Source organism: Adiantum capillus-veneris, chromosome 7 (assembly GCF_014529385.1).
Source record: "Adiantum capillus-veneris isolate H3 chromosome 7, ASM1452938v2, whole genome shotgun sequence".
Classification (NCBI taxonomy): Eukaryota; Viridiplantae; Streptophyta; class Polypodiopsida; order Polypodiales; family Pteridaceae; genus Adiantum; species Adiantum capillus-veneris.
In genome coordinates this window covers 91,130,261-91,146,522 of record NC_140937.1, presented here as the reverse complement: position 1 = coordinate 91,146,522, position 16,262 = coordinate 91,130,261, and the positions used below count along the sequence as shown (strand labels likewise).

General features: G+C 44.9%; 1 protein-coding gene across 2 annotated transcripts; it reads right to left on the bottom strand.

Moving 5' to 3' along the window:
* Positions 1 to 10,498: 10,498 nt before the first annotated feature.
* On the bottom strand, positions 10,499 to 15,419 carry LOC147454212 (zinc finger CCCH domain-containing protein 18-like). 2 transcript variants are annotated; one of them, XM_086516206.1, is made up of 10 exons: positions 14,888 to 15,419; positions 13,094 to 14,110; positions 12,841 to 13,008; positions 12,563 to 12,742; positions 12,415 to 12,494; positions 12,079 to 12,294; positions 11,861 to 11,972; positions 11,582 to 11,781; positions 11,372 to 11,436; positions 10,499 to 11,241 (listed from the first exon to the last, which is right to left on the bottom strand). In XM_086516206.1, exons 2-10 carry the CDS (start codon positions 14,080 to 14,082, stop codon positions 11,083 to 11,085), a joined length of 2,169 nt encoding a protein of 722 aa, XP_086372332.1. In that variant the 5' UTR covers positions 14,083 to 14,110; positions 14,888 to 15,419; the 3' UTR covers positions 10,499 to 11,082. The 2 variants fall into 2 exon arrangements, with proteins under 2 accessions (XP_086372332.1, XP_086372333.1); XM_086516207.1 differs by lacking the exon at positions 14,888 to 15,419 and adding an exon at positions 14,432 to 14,844.
* Positions 15,420 to 16,262: the final 843 nt, after the last annotated feature.

Below are 16,262 nucleotides of genomic sequence, written 5' to 3'. Positions count from 1 at the left end.
ATTGATCCCTCCGCCACGGCGACACCGCGAGAGCAAAGGGAAGCCAACCTTGATGACATCTCTCGAAGCTTCAAGAGCCATGCATCTACACCGTCCTCTTCCGTTCCGCATCGCCAAACCACTCTCAACGAAAATTGGAATCCTAAATTGAAGGAAGAGGTGGATAGGTCGGTTGCCCGATTCTTCTTCCACGACCACATTGCCTTCCATGCTTCGCGGTGAGTTTCCCTTGGCATATGCACATTGCAATCTTCCATTTTGTATTCATAATGGGTTATTACTTCTCGACTCTCGACTCTCCATACTAACACAACATGCTCTATTTTGTGTGGATAGGTCTCCATACTTTCGAACCATGGTTACGAAAATAGGAGAATATGGCTCCTCTTATGTGCCACCTTCATCGGAGAGGGTTCGCACCACCCTCCTTGACAAAGAGAAGCTTGCCGTGGAGCAAGCGGCCCAAGCAACAAAGGATTTGTGGGAGACCAATGGCGTCTCTCTCCTTGTAGATGGATGGAGCGACACCCGCAAGCGGTCCATCCATGGGGTGGTGGCCTACTCTCGGGGAGAGATGTACTTTGTGGAGTCACATGATGCATCCGATAGTGGCAAGGCCGCCGAGATGCTTGCTACGGAGTGGACAAGCACCATAGAGATCACCGGTCCAGAGAATGTCCTTTGTATGGTTGCAGATGGAGAGGCGTCAAATAGGGCAGCCGGAGCTATCATTGAGGGCATGTATCCCAGCATCCATGTCACATTTTGCATGGCGCATTGCCTCAATAACCTCCTCAACCATGTCACATTTTGCATGGTGCATTGCCTCAATAACCTCCTCAAGGACATAGGGAACTTGTCATGGATTTCACCCACTATTGGTGACGCCTCTCGATTGTCTCCTTTGTGCTCAACCATCAAAAAGTGCGCCATGAATTCTCAAAGAGGAGCCACTTGTCCTTACTCAAATATTCAGAGACAAGATTTGCATTCAATTGGCTTATGCTAGGCCGCTTGTCTACATGTGGCAGAGCCTTAAGGGGCCTCTTTCTCAGTGATGAGTTCTAGGCCATGCCGGAGTCTACATCAGCAGTAGGATTGAAATGCAGAGAATGGGCCGACGACGCCGCTTGGTGGGAGGAGGTGAAGACTCTTGACGCCATGGTCAAGCCTATTCTACATCTACTTCGAGTGGTGGATGGCTTACAACCATGCATTGGCAAAGTCTACGAAGCCATGGATCGGATGATAGAGGCACTTGAGAAGCTTGTGCCTGACCCTGTTCAGTATGCGGAGATTCATGGCTTGTGTGAGTCGAGGTGGAATGGATACTACTCTCCACTTCATGCGGCAGCTTATGTGCTTGACCTTGAGTTTCAGGGAAGGCGTCAAGAGACTGACAAGGAGGTGAGCAAAGGATGGCGGCTTGCATTGGAGCGCCTTGAGCCTAGCAGTGACATTAGGCGCAAGATTAGAGACGAGCTACTCAACTACAGGCAAAAGAAGGGCTCCTATGGATGTGTAGATGCACAGCTTGATCGCAACAAGATTGGCTCGGTTTTGTGGTGGGAGGACTATGGAGGAGATGGCCCACATTTGCAGCGCTTGGCTGTTCGTGTCCTTAGCTAAGTATGTACCACTAGTTGCTTGGAGCAACTATGGAGTGTGTACAGCCACATTGCCTCTAAGAAGAGGAATCGCCTTGGGGTTCAGAGGGCCAATGATTTGGTGTTTGTGAGCGCTAACTTGCGCATGCTTGCCAAGAGCGTCACACACAAGGCAGATCCTTTCACTAAGTGGGAGATGGCACAAGAGAATCCATCTATGGCCGATACTCTTTTGGAGGAGCTAGAGGAGGATTTCGAGCCTCAATGCGAGCCTCCCGAGCCCTCATACGTCGCTGACGACCTCGACTACGACGACGATATGGAGATTCAGCAGGCGAGCACTTCTTGAGTTTGATGATCATTGATCACTCGACTCTCGAGTCTAGACTCTTGAGTCTACGACTCTACCTACTACATAGCCCTTTGTACTTTTTGTTATCCTTGAGGCCTCAGGCTTGTCCTAAGTCCTTTAGGCTTTTTGACTCTTGAGCCCTTGTGGCATGCACTTCTCATTTTGTATCCATCAATCATCGATATCGATCATCGATGTTTTATTAGCACATTTCAGCCTATATGACTCGTGTTCTTTGGTCTATTTAGTGTAAATTTATGGTCAAAGTGATGCTCTATGTGTGTGGCATGTGTGTAGGTCAAAAAATGCCAAAAAAAACTCTTTTTTTTTGCCGTTCCGACCCCCATCCCCGTTTCCTGACTTTTGCCGTCCCGTCCCCGTTCCCGACCCCGACCCACCGTCCCATGTAACTATGCTGAAGATGCTTGTACCCTGTAACTTATCGAGAATATCATCAATCAAAGGAATCAGAGAGCGATTCTTGATAGTGATCTTGTTTAGAGATCGGTGGTCTGTGCACATTCGAAACGTGCCATCTTTCTTGTGTACCTGTAGCTCGTTGACTTGCTTCAAAATATCCTCTTGCTGAGCAACACTTGCCCCATAAAGGGGTTGGTTTGGAGAAGAGCTACCCGGTACGAGATCAATGCGATGATCTTCCGGATGTTCCAAAGGTAGCTTATCCGGAAGAGTGTTTGTGAGACAGTGCTTATACCTTTCAATAAATTGAAAACGTTTAATTTCCAAACTAGAGAGCGAACCCCTCGTTAGTTTTATGCTTTTCCGATGTGAAAATCAAGCAAGCAAAAACACACTTCTTTATTTCTTTTTTAATGGAGATATGGCTTACAATAGGGAATAATCAATCCCCAACATTAACAAAAAATTTAATGTTCTTGCTCTCATGCTCAAAAGCAAGGGTCTTTTCCGCATAATCTGGGACCGGTTGTGTATGGTAGTACCATGGCGTACCCAAGATGATATCACATTCCTTGATGGGTGCCATCAAAAATTATTTGCGGTCCTTGTACTCGCCAATCTAAAGATTGAGTTGTCCTTGCACAGGAGTTGGGTTGGTAGTCAACCCCTCGAATGCCGATCCGAAAGTTACCGGAGTTCCAAGCTGAGCCGGTGTAACCCAAGCGTTTTGCAATATCCAATGAGATAAAGTTGTCCGTTGATCCAAGGTCATAAAGGATCAATACCCGCTTGTTATTCACAGATTCTCAACCCTTTAGAAGCTGACGCTTCCCTTTTTTTGTTTCCTGAACATCGGGAATAGAATTCGAGCTCGGTGGAGCGGGTTCCTTCTTCGATTGTTCTCTCTTCGAAGTTGGTTGTTCCCGCCGTTGCGGCGAACAAGGCAGACGGTCTTCATGTGTCCTTGCTCACCACATTAGAAACGCCTCCCTTGCTCTTTAAAGGTTTATACTTGGTTTGACGTGAGATACTTGAGCCGTTTGCCGGTACCCTCTGGCTTCTTAGGTTGATTGTGGTTCTCAAGGGGATCCTTTTTGCCTTGGTCATCATAAACCGCTCTTTGCCTTGCATGGTACGTGATGTGTTCCATCCGTCTGGGGGTACCGGTGGAATGTAGATCCTTGGCAATGATTGCCGACGACTCCATCCGTTGAAGGGTATCGTGGGGATACACCTTCATGCTCTTTCAAAGCGGAGGTTGAAGGCCTGCTTCGAAATTTTGCATCTTTTTCTTGTTAGAAACCTTCATGAAAGGCGTAACTTTCAGAAGAATCGACCAATACTTGACAACATAAGCCACGACTTTTTCATGTTCCTTTTGGGCGAGCCAACCCCATTCCTTCCGAATGTCCTTCTCTAAAAGTCAGGCGGAAGAAATTGTTCATAGAATTTAGATTTGAATTGAGTCCACGTTTTGGCTTGTGTACATTCCAAAATCTTGGCTAACCACCAGTTTCTTGCCATCTCCTTTAGATAAATCCCAACATGGTGCAACTTGAATTTTTCAGTAAAGTTTTTGCTGGCAAAATCTGATAAACAATATTGCCTTGGAGATGTCTCTCCGTCTCGTGTAATTGTCAAACTTCACATCCTTGTCACCTAATTTGAAAACCCGCATCTTATGGTGATGCTTGCGGTTATCCTTCTTGAACTTGGGCTTCTCTTTAGTATTACGTAGGGAAGGAGTAGGCTTCTCTTCTTTGAAGAAGGCTTAGATATTGTATGAGAAGTGGAAGTAGTAGTATAATCAAGAGAATATGATGGAGAAGAGATCCGGAGATCCTTGTGCGCTTCGGCACCTCTTTCCGCGTTTTCCTCTTGCTGGTTGTTCCCAACGACAGGATTTTCTTGACACCCATCGGCATCTGTTCCTTGCAGCTTCTTGAGTTCGTCCAAAAGTTTCTTGCAGCTTCTTGATTCCGTCCAAAACCTTCTGGACAGCGAGCAACAATTCCATGAGTTGAACTCGTACTTTTGCTGAAGTTCGTCTTTAGCGGTTTTTCTGTGGCTTGTCATGGTCCTTTTCGTTCCTTCCCGGAATCATCCTCCTTTGCAGAAAAAGAGAGGCGACCGAGCTCTATTACCACTGTCACAAATGGGGAGCGCACACGAATAATAATCAAGTTGAAAATAAATAAACTCTAAACCAAAAGAGACGAGGGAGAATATCGACACAGTATTAAGGACCAGAAAATGGGTTGGTTCCTCCCCCCCCTTAAAGAGAATCTTTTTTACAAGCACAAGAACCGGAGAAACCCGTCCGTTCTTAACCTCAGCCTCTATGGTCAATTCCTTCTCGTGCGGGAAATTCCGAGAGACAAACTCTCAATTCCATTTGCATCCGGAGTATAAAACTCTAGAGACCATTCCGGATTCTGTTTCCGGAATCTCCGAGCATAGGCTGAGGCCTCCTTGCTCCTTCTCCGTGATGGAGTACCTGCAAAAAGCACAAACACGAAACAACAACTCGAAGTACAGAAAAGCGACCTTTGCATGTTGGCTTCACGGGATACTTGTAGATTCGCGGTGGCAGAATCTCCTTGTGCTAGCGCTTACAGAACTGAGAGCAGGAGAGTCCGAAGCCAGCAGGAATAGAGGGCGAGAGTCCTGCACAATAGCAAGGGTGGGTATCGCTAGAATAGCAGGAGACCTAGCATGGAGATTGACGGCAGATTGGGCGAGAGAAGGGAGAGAGAGTCGTATGCTATTTTCAGCCTAAAGGCAGTGCTGGTTTTTTTTAAAATTTACTAAAATAAGCCTTGCTTTAATTAAGTGGCTGCACACTTATTAAGTGGGTGATTGGTCTTTTATTAAAATATGTGAACGTGTTTAAAAACTCAATAAAACTGAGGGAGCTGAAAACCGATGCTACACAACACTTTCCCAGGTGTCCTTGGATGCAACCTCACGCACAGATGCAATGCAAACACATATTCCTCGTAGGAAAGCATCTGCTTTTCCCGAAAAGCACTTAAAATAGAAAAGATTCTCAAAACCTTTCTTTGTTGTTATGCCTGCATCTTTATGCGTATTCGTTTTCTCAGTTCGGATTTCCTCCCAGACCAATGGAATATTCCCTATCCAATGATCCCGTCACCCGTCTTATGACGCATCAGGAATACCCGTTTCTCCCCACCGAACTAACAATACAACTCCTTCGTGATGCTTAATGTCACCCATCATATGACACATCAGAGTTGTCCGTTCCTATGGCTTTTCATAATTCCACTGGATCAACAATTTCTAACTTTTACAATTCAAGTGTACACGTATAAAAATCCTAATTTCAATAAATAGAAATTACCGAAAAAAAAAAAACTCCATTTAGCAACAACGGCCTTCTCTCAATCATGCAAAGTGATTCGGAGACCATTCGAAGACAGCGGCAATTAGTTCGGCCCATACTCTCCTACTTGTTACACCATAGCCTTTCGATACTCCAACCTATTTTGATCCCCCATGGAAGAGGTTAGTATCATAGTTGAGACATGGTAGAGGCTAGAGTGTAGAGAATTCTTGTGCAGGAGCAAGAGCTATGTATGGACATTTGTGATGGGTTTTAGGGTTAGCGTTTTTGTGTTGAGGTTATAGATGCAACTAATCTCTGTGTTCATTTGGCTAGTCACAAACTCTCTCTCTCTCTAGAATGGCGGTCCATACCAATCTCTTTGCCAGAGTTAGAACCCTCTATGCCGCAGACTGATTTGCAAACCTAAAGTTCTCCCTGTCTATTGCTGAGTTTCTCTCTCTAAAATTAATTTTCATTAAAATAAAAGCAACTTTCTGAAGCTAAAAGTTGGTGCCTCCAAACCTGGTATTTTGGCCTTAAACACTTGGCGCCGCCTAAGTAATAATAAAGAAATACCGGATAGTCTTTGGGGCCAATGCGTCTTGGCTCGGAACTCCGCCATGCTCTCTCTCTCTCTCTCTCTCTCTCTCTCTCTCTCTCTCTCTCTCTCTCGTCAAGTTTGGTAATTTTGCAATTTATGTTCATGTGTTGATATTGATTTCTTGCTTGGAGTGTCCAAGCTCGTAACGGGAAGCTCACAAAAACTTGACCTTTTCTCATACAATCTTGCATACCTTCATTCCCATGCTTGGTGAAGCTCATCAGACTTGCATACTCCAGAAAATCAAGCAACAAGGGGGGGGGGGGGGGGGGAAGAGAGAGAGCAGGTTGGGAGATTGGGTGTCTAGCAAACAAGAGATCATTGTGAGGACCAAGTTTGAGGTCGATGTACACGGCAAGGATGTTACCAAGGCAGCAAGGGCATGTGGCTACCGTGGATTCACCGCTAAGAAGCAAACATATTTGAGCATATGGCTACCCGTCTATCCATCATAAAGAAGTGTGTAGCATCTACCAGACTAAACTATTAAGGATTGTTGGCTTGTTCTTGACTACCATGCTTGTGTAGTAGGATGGACTGAGCATTTGACTTCACGGCCAGGCATAGCTTCCGTTCTTATAAACTTTCAAGAAAACTCTTCACTTCACGTTTGCATCGCACCTAGTTTGTAGTTTATCAAAGGCGAGATTATAGAATTGAAATGAACAAACATCTTGCAAATCAAGTTAGTGCTCTCTCTTCACTTGTTCATAGCATTAGGTTTTACAAGAAGGGTATATTCAATCTTACTTAGAGACTGGAAATAAGTTCGATGGAGCAAGATAAATAACATTAAATCTCAAGTGTACATCCAGATACATCCAAATACACTGCAAAAGTACTACAAAAAGGCCAATCAAGCATGACAAATTTTTGATGGTTGAAACTTGCTTTTGCAATTTGCAGGTCCGAGGCACATTCAAGTGGATTTTGGACCAATTGCTTTTGGAGGGCACTGTCTGCATAACTAAATCAGATCTAATTTGTATGCGTATAAATGCGCATATGTACACCTACAAATTAAAGGCAAAGGCGTTGAGAGAGAGAGAGAGAGAGAGAGAGAGAGAGAGAGAGAGAGAGAAGAAGAGGATTTTAACATCGTAGGAAACTATCCCACGAGACCTAGAAGATCTATCCGACGAGAGTTAAAAGGCGAAGGCAGAGAGAGAGAGAGAGAGAGAGAGAGAGAGAGAGAGAGAGAGATGAAAATGAAATGAAATGTTATATTAATCGTCTTTAAAAGGCCAAAACGACCTACAATCTTGATGAATTGGATACAATGTCAGGGTACAAATTCAAATGAAATGAAAAAAACAAAGACTAAATGGCTACTGTTATAAATCTAAGCAGCTCAGAATTGTGTAGCACTATAAAGTGCGTGACGGTGAAACAGAGGGTAGTACAATCTCAATGTATGAACATCAATGTCCAAGGAGGTTCGGCATCGGGCGTTGTCCGAGGATGTACTGCGTTTGTCGTTGTAGAATATCGTCGGTGTCCGCCATAGTAAGTACTCATACTCTGTGAGAGAGAGAGAGAGAGAGAGAGAGAGAGAGAGAGAGAACAATTAAATAACAACCTTTGTTCAAGATACCTCCCCTTTTGTCTACAACTCTTTGAAGTGTGTCTGTGTGCAAGGCTACTTGCCTCATAACCTGCCAACTAGTCAGAGTGATGGAGGTACTTCAAGAATGAAGCTATACATACGATGGCTCTCTCAAGCAACATTCTTAGAAGGGAACAATAACATAGAGTGTGATTGTAAATCTTGTCATTACCATCACAACTCGTGCATGACATTCTTGGAGAAGCTCAAATTGCTTGACCACCCCACACAACAATCTGGTGTGCGTCCCCTAGTATGGACTCTAGCATAGCATCTTGCCACATTCTTGGGAGAGTCATGTCCAGAGAGAAACAAGGAGGATTGTATTTCCAGCTTCGGTTGTTGTAGGTAACCGGACTAAGCTGTCAATTTACTTCATAGAGCTTTATAAGCTTTTGGGTATTACCAGCTCCCATACTAGTGGAGATTGATTATCCATGTCGCCAACAAGCTGTGAAGATTCATTCGTTCATCTGCTTGAGCATTCACGAGACCATCTTGAGTGCACCGTCATCTTTGGGACAAACAGGCAAATTGACAATATTTTGTCTGACACAGCAAAGAAATCATTATTTCACTTGCAAAAGCTTTGAAGGAGGCCATCTCCCCATTCGACACATCATGCAGTACATTCAGATCCCTCTAGGGTTGGTGAGCCAATAAGGAAGCATGCATCAATGGCCAGGTGGATGAGGCCCGTTATTAAGCACTCCTTGTTCCAATAAACGAGCAAAATCTACAAGGTGATTGGTTGAGAGCGTAGCTTTTGTGACCTTCTTTCGGAACAAAAGTTCCTCTTTAGAGCTAGTTTTCAAATTTTTGAAATACCAACTTGCACAAATTTCTAAAAAATAGCAAAGTTGGTCTTGAAAAAAGCCTCCTTGAAAAGGCAAATTCAAATATAACTTGAGATGTCAAATTTTCATTGAATAGCAAAATTCCCCCCAAAATTACGTCTTTTTTGTTAGATGCACTTTAACTGGTACAATTACCCTAATGGGCATGACATTATTAGAGCATGCTTGTACATCTAGCTTAGTATACAATAATAGGACGCATTGACATCTATAGCAATATGAAAAATCACATGCCTTCCATAGTTCACAAATCTCTCTCTCTCTCTCTCTCTCTCTCTCTCTCTCTCTCTCTCTCTCTCTCTCTCCCCCCTACTCCTAGATTGACTCGTCCAATCGATTTTACACTAACTACATCTCTACTTTAGCGTTGCAAGTCGCAAAGTTTCACCATCACCTTTCTTTGGTCAGAATTGGTTACTCGAAATTTTACATAAGGCTTCACCCATAACCAGTTAATTCAATGGCTGAACTGCTGTTTCTCCAGTCTAATGGGAGGCTGCATATACACCTCCAGATTCCTACAATGATACACTATGTAGGGCTACCTGATGCCGAGAGGCAAGGACTGTCAATAAGACTCTTATACTGGGGCATTTCAAATCCTCAATCATGCACAGCTTGATCATTATTTGATGCTCATGTCATTAGACACCGAAAATATTTCGAACTTCAATGGTGATCAATAACGAAGGAAACTAGGTTATGCAAAAGCCTGACTTGCAGCAGAACGATTGAATCGGCAATGTGGCATACCATCAGGATGTCCTCTATGAGGCACACCTAGAGGGTGCTTTGATGACTGAAATTAAAAGATGTTCTTGGACATCATGAGGCAGTCGAACCTTCATCTCATACTTCACATATACCTATCTTCTACCAACGGCCTCTCCAACCCAAGTAAAATGATTCAAAATTGTCGAGCTCCACCATCTGGATGAGTAAGTGCCAAGTAATTAGAACCACCACTTCAAACAGTCGTGCACACCAAACCAACTCACACTGGAAAACAAATCTACAGAAACGTCTGATGGAAATTTGTTTTTATTTTGTTTTAAGAGTCGGGTAGGGCACTCCTGGTCGCTTTCCTCATACACCAGGAAAGTGTACAAGAAGAACGACCAGGACACTGCACCTAAAATCCTAAGGCAAACGCTTGTGTCACTAGCTTCCTCTGGACTGCGAGAGGCCAGAGATTATATACATTCTTAGAGCCACATGTACTCCAATGCTACAGGTGTCATGAACCAGATATACAGGAGCTGTGGTAGGAAGATAATCAGCTAGCTAGGGCATCCACGCAGAGTCCATCAGCAGAGTCCGACAAGCTGCCTAACCCCTAGCATAAAATAATGTGGGAGGATACATGCTCAATTCTTCTAAACCAATGTGTTCAGCTCGCCTCCCCTTTTACACTACTTCACGAACATGTCAATACCCAGAGCTAGCTGACCACAATTGGCTTCTGAAAGGTGCTCGCACAAGATTGCATCTCATATCCTACTCTCTGAACTATGCTATACAACCAGTGTATTAAAGAGCGGAAAGGTACTTGTCATGAGGCACTATGAGATAGCAACAAGTGGTACAAGCAGTGCCCTCTTCTCATGGTGAGGCCTGGAATCTCAAATGCTCATGAAAAAGAAGGAAGAAATTAGCAAATGAGTAACTTTTAGATGATAATGACAATATTGCCGACGATCGAGACAAGAGATAACTATCAATAATCATTTCCATGGGGAATTTACATCCTCGAGGAAACGCCCAAGAGCCGCCTATCCATATATAAGCTGCTTGAAGCAGATAATCCCTCGGGAAAAAGGGTATGGAAGTAAGGGTGCTAGAAGACAGTTACCCATCTAGTGTGGGTCAATCCCTACTTGGTAATTCCAAAATAACTTCTATCGCAGTTCAAGCTTCAGCCTTGATATTTCTGAAGACTATTGACAAGAATTCCTGGGTTCTGTTATAAATCATACCATCCGCTTCGCATTTTTGAGTAATCTGCTAAATAATGAAAGTGGAATTTGCCTATTTACAGTTGCTGCTGCTTTACCTCTTTTCTTCCTTAATAATACCTTTGACCATTAGCCGTAAATCTTTATGACTATGAGATTCGAGGCAAAACCCCGTAGAGATAGGGTTCGCCTCTTAACACATATGATCCTTTATCTTTATCAGGCTTGTATGCCTAACACCTTCAGAAGCCTCCTTTGCAGGGGTTCACTTGACATGCTGACAAATGCTTTCTGTTATGTTATTTCCATAATTTGGTAAGAAATCTGTGTTTCCACTACCAACTGCTGATCTTTTGGTTTGAAATTGCTGCAACCCGTGGCTTGGTCAGAGAGGGATCTATAACTGGAAGGCCCCTGCTCTCGAGCAGTCGCACAACTTGACTTCCAATGTGCTGCTGACATGATGGGCATTCATCTTTAGAGACCCTAATGACCTGAAATATGAAATTCAAAAAATGGGTGATCATAGCGAGTGCAGCCCTTGCAAGACAATGGAGTGAACATTCCAGGACTAAAAAAACGACTTGTAATATGTGAACTATCAGGACCCTGCAAGCTTCATACCTTAAGTATGCAATCAACACAAAACATATGATTGCAATCAAGCCGGATGGGATCAGCAAAGGGTCCTGACAAGCATAAAACCAAGTCATTAGGATAAGCTAGACATGACTTGATTCCACCAGCAACAGTTGCATGACAATTAAACTTAACTTCCTCCGTTAAGCTGTTGACAAATTAGCATGGGAATGAACACATTTCACATGAAATTACCTCTGCAAATTCGACAAATGAGATCCTTATCATCTTCAAAACTGGATGTTGAAGACAAAAGCTCTGCTGGGAACAGAGACTGCACATCCGCATTGAAGTTGATAGGGACCTCTAGAGCACTGGAAGTTCCAGACTGAGGTTGCTCCCCTTTGGGACTAGCGAAAGGGCTGTCCGGGAGATTGTGCTCATTGTTGCCATGGCTGCATGCAGTGCGACACAGCACTCTTCATTCAGAACTGATTATTACAAAGCCAAAACTAAATGTCCTGACTTTCGTACCTTTGTTCAGCAGGCTCAATCTTTTCATTGGGCTGCTCATTCTCACTGGGATCATTATCCAAAACATCCAGAATATATCCAAGTGAACTAGGAACTTGAATATTGTTTAGATCTGTATAAGACAACCCAATTACATTACTAGTTAATTTAGTGCACATGTGCACAAATTAGCATCCTGAGATAGATATTGCCAATCCAAAAAAGGTTGCATATATTACCGTCAGCCCCTTTGGCCAGATCATGAGACATGGCCAGACCATTGGAACCGAGGCCAAAGTGCCCACGTGCAGGTTCCAATACAGGAGTCCCTGTCTGCACATACATACGCGGGGACTCACTAAACTGGAAATCAGCAAATCGCCTCCTCTCCATCTCCAGAGCTTGCTCATTGATCTGCCTTCTCAAAAGGTCATGATCGTCAAAGAACTGAGCACCTGCACATGATGCTCTGCTTGTAAGTGCACAAGTTCCTTCATGGACAAAAGCCAAAACTGTCAAACAACAGCCTAGAAGTATTACAACAAGAACATAAGTTAATCAGCCGAATGCCAAACCTGGAGAAAACGGAAATTCTCTACCATCAAAGCTCCTACTTGGGAAAAACCTTGAATGGTCCCTCTCGACCAACCTTCGACTGAACAGCATGATCAATTAGATAGGGCTGTAGAAAACAGCAGATAACTTTTGAGCATAGATACTCACTTTTCACTGTGCTTGCTCTTCTCCTTGTAAGGTTTTACAAGCACCCTTGCACCACAGATGTGATGCGGATTTCCTTTTGCAAGAATTGCCTTCACAGTCTCAGGATAAACAAAGGTAACAAAACCAAACATTCTCTTTTGCTGAAAGGGTATCCTCACATCTTGGACAGGGCCATAGCCTCTGTGGACAAGAAAGCCAGACAGAATCATCAGGTAACAGGCCAGTGTATGCCGATGGTACTTCAGCATGTCGGGGGGAAAAAGATGCAGATGACAAACCTGAAATATGCAGAGACATCTTCCTCTGAGAAGGTACTTTCTGCAGGAAAAGTAAGGTAGATCTGTCGAGAGCCTGGGTTGACAGTACAGAGATCATCCCTTTCACTCCTGTACACTGAAAATCTCATGGCATCTTCAGCTAGCACAACTGCATGCTGACCATGAGGTCTGCCCCAACAGTACCAGCGAATAAGTTTAAAAGTAAGAAAAAAATAGGCTCATACATTGTGCGACTCTAAACAGGCATATGCACCTGTCAATTAGCGTAACTGTGTTCTTAAGCCGGGCAAGAAGCTTAGTAAGGCTAAATCCTGCTTTACCATGTCGTTGGCTCTCAGTTAAGTAGCCCTCTGCCTGCAATGTCCTCCCGAACTTCTCATAGTACAGCTGGGGGAGGGAGGCAATGGAGACAGGAGCTCTGCGCCCTCTCAAGAGCTCTTCCAACTCCATTTCCAATCTCTCCAAGGATCCAGGAACAACCATGTCGTCAATACGATAGTCTCGCTGGCCATTGGATGACACAGAACTTGGAGATCCAGGGTCAGATCTCAAGGTATGGTGAGCGTGTAAGAACCTGCAATTGGATCCATGTTTACAATAGCCTCTGCTGTAGTAGAGGCAAGGCTTCCATGCAGGAGAGAGACAGGTGCTATCTGGAGACAATGGGAAATCGGAGAGAGATGATGGTCTTCGAGCTGTAACTGACAGGGGTCGGGAGAAAAAGTTAGGACCTGCTTCAGCATGAAACTTATCCACAAGGAGATTGGAAATCACATCTGGTGGCGGAGGATATGCATCATCAAAACCATTGCTATAGTGGGGATGATGGTGATGATGCTGTTGGTGATGCAGAGGAGTTACTGGGGCAGAATTGGATGGTTGAAGGGAATCCTCTCCATAGTAAGGAAAAGGATCTGGAGGGAGCAGCAGGGGAGAAGGAGAAGATGCTGAAGTGATTGACGAAAAAAGGCCAGGAACACGATATGGAGGTGCCGCAACTTGAGACTGAATGGTTGGGGCAACCCCAACTGTGGTTGCAACATGGGACAATGACAAACCCAGCTGCTGTTTTGCCTTGTTCATCACTGCTTGAAGCTGCAAATCTGGTGCAAACGCAAGCTTCAACATCTCTTGCTCCCCTTGATCTTGAAGCAATAGATAGCCCATTATCTTTGAGGCCAACTCTGGCTCCAGAGCTTGAACTCTGGAGTACACCCGGCGGGTAACCTCGTATGCATCCATGCTCAACAAGGAGCCTGATCCCTTAGCCCTGCATAACATACACAACATACATCAAAGGTGTGTATAAACTTCAGAAACTAACTAGCAGTCTGGGGTAGCACTGTCCAGACAAAGAACTTTGAAATCAGGAAAATCCCAGTGCTTGTCCGTACCGCCCCGCAACCCATAATTTACAGAAACCAAAACGCATGCAGAATTAAAGGAATCCTGAGCTTCAGTTACACCCTCTTCCTCCAACCTTCACACCCAAATCCTCAAAGATGCACTCTCCTGATGCTTCTAGCAGGGGGTATTCCTTCTCTTAAAGCCAAAATGCCAAGCAGGGCTACAATGCCATACAATCCATCACCTCAAAATGCGAAAGTAGCCAGTCACAATCTACATCAGCAATGAGAGGCAGAGCCCATATGTCGCGTCCTGTTTTAGGGGTTTTCACATCCCCTGCCACAAACCAAGATTCTCAGTTTCAAGACCGCCAATGAATCCACATCCAACTTCGAGTAGGAGAAAAGCTGCAGAGAGTAAAAGGATAGGAATTTGGCGCCCATGGTGCCTCCGCTCCAGTGCACTGGCAAGTTGAGCTTCCATAGGGATCTACTGAGGCCACAATGTCCAAGTCCAAAGAAATGAAGAGCACGGATCCGGTTAAAAGACAAGGTATTCGCTGAAGTGCTGTCCGGGAGCCGTTTCTCCTTCATGGAGATCAACATAGAGGAACCCCACAACACAGAATAGGGAAAAACAACAGACAGAGAGAAGGGAAGACGCTGGGGGAGAAGGGTAGAGCACAGGAGTGAGAACTAACCAGAGCTATGCCGCAAGAACTCGAAACGCAGCGCATGGTGGACCTGCTGCTGCTCCCTGCAGCTGTGCCTTTCACGAGCACAAATTTGAGCGTTGAACGCATTCTCCCAGCTATCAGATAATTGAATCAAATTTTACGTGGGGGGAAAGACGCAATTTTGGGGGAAACTGAGTTCTTACTTTACTGCGATTGGGAGGAGGTCAAAGGAAAGGAGGGAGAGGAGAGAGAGGGAGGGGTGTGTGAATGTGGGCGAGAGAACGCGCACTGACAAGCCCAGCAGGGCCAAGGCCGCCGGGGAAGGGAGAGGTTGTTGTTAGCTTTTGAGTCTTGCCCTTGCTTTTTTTGCGTTTTGGGCATTTCGGAGCGCCATAGCCGGCTCGAGCTCGAGCCAGCCCCGAGCTCGGGAGAGCATAAGAAGTGACAGGAAATGACTATGGCGGAGAGTAAAATTGTCGCGGTGCCGCTAATTTGGCAGTCAGGAGCTCAGAAATGATCATCGCGGCGCCGCTAATGTGGTGACCCGCGCCAAATTCAGCTGCTGAACTAACGTCCGGCCGAAGTTAGCCCCAACTAGCGGGCAGTAAATTTGCTGGAGTTACGTGTGGGTAGAATGGGACCAGAGCCGTTAATGAGCACTTTTGGCGGTTTTGGCCGAAAATTGGTCCACCGTCCTCTGCAGCCCCCCTTTTTTGGAGCGTCCCGCCAAATTAGTCCCAACTAGTTTGACACAAGCTTTGCACCTATATTTAATTTCATTAAAGAGAGAAGCTGGGGCCTACGTTGCATGCCCCCCCGGCCTTATCATGCCCCCCATTTTTCAAACTCGTTAACACCTGCACGTTTTCCCATTGGCTAGAAATCCGCAAGCCCAATCTTCAACCCCCCACCGCCCAATCAGTCCTGTCCACGTGCCCTGACCGGGCCCCTTCCATTGGCTGTCCAACACTGACGTGGGAATCTGCGGGCCCCTTTCCTCTCTTGTAGCGGACAAAACATATTCCAACGCCTGCTGTTTTTCTAAGCCCACCAATTATTTTATGACTTGTTCCTTGCTAAGGTTTCAACCATACGGAGTTAATAAGTTGGCAAAAGGGGCATCAATTTTTATTACTTTGCAAAGGTTTTTTTATAAGGCCCATACGGACTTGTGCTCGTGCTTTGATTTGATCTATTTTTGGGTCTAAAGCGAAAGGAAAGGAGAAGGGGTGGGGGCATGCCTCAAGATCCTGCTTTTCTCTATTCCTTGAAAGAGAGTTGCTTTGCACACTTCCAACACCAAGCTTGCAGGCACTTCTCTTTGCTTACATGGCATGGCTTCTTGCCATACCCTTTTTTTGGGCCCCAGCATCTCACTGCATTTGACCTTCTCCATCTC

Coding starts and splice junctions, on each gene's coding strand:
- LOC147454212 (XM_086516206.1), bottom strand. CDS start 14,082: ATGGATGCATACGAGGTTACCCGCCGGGTGTACTCCAGAGTTCAAGCT. Junction 11,437..11,581: donor CATTTGTCGAATTTGCAGAG/GTAATTTCATGT, acceptor TATGCTTGTCAG/GACCCTTTGCTGATCCCATC. Junction 11,242..11,371: donor GTGTTGATTGCATACTTAAG/GTATGAAGCTTG, acceptor TTCATATTTCAG/GTCATTAGGGTCTCTAAAGA.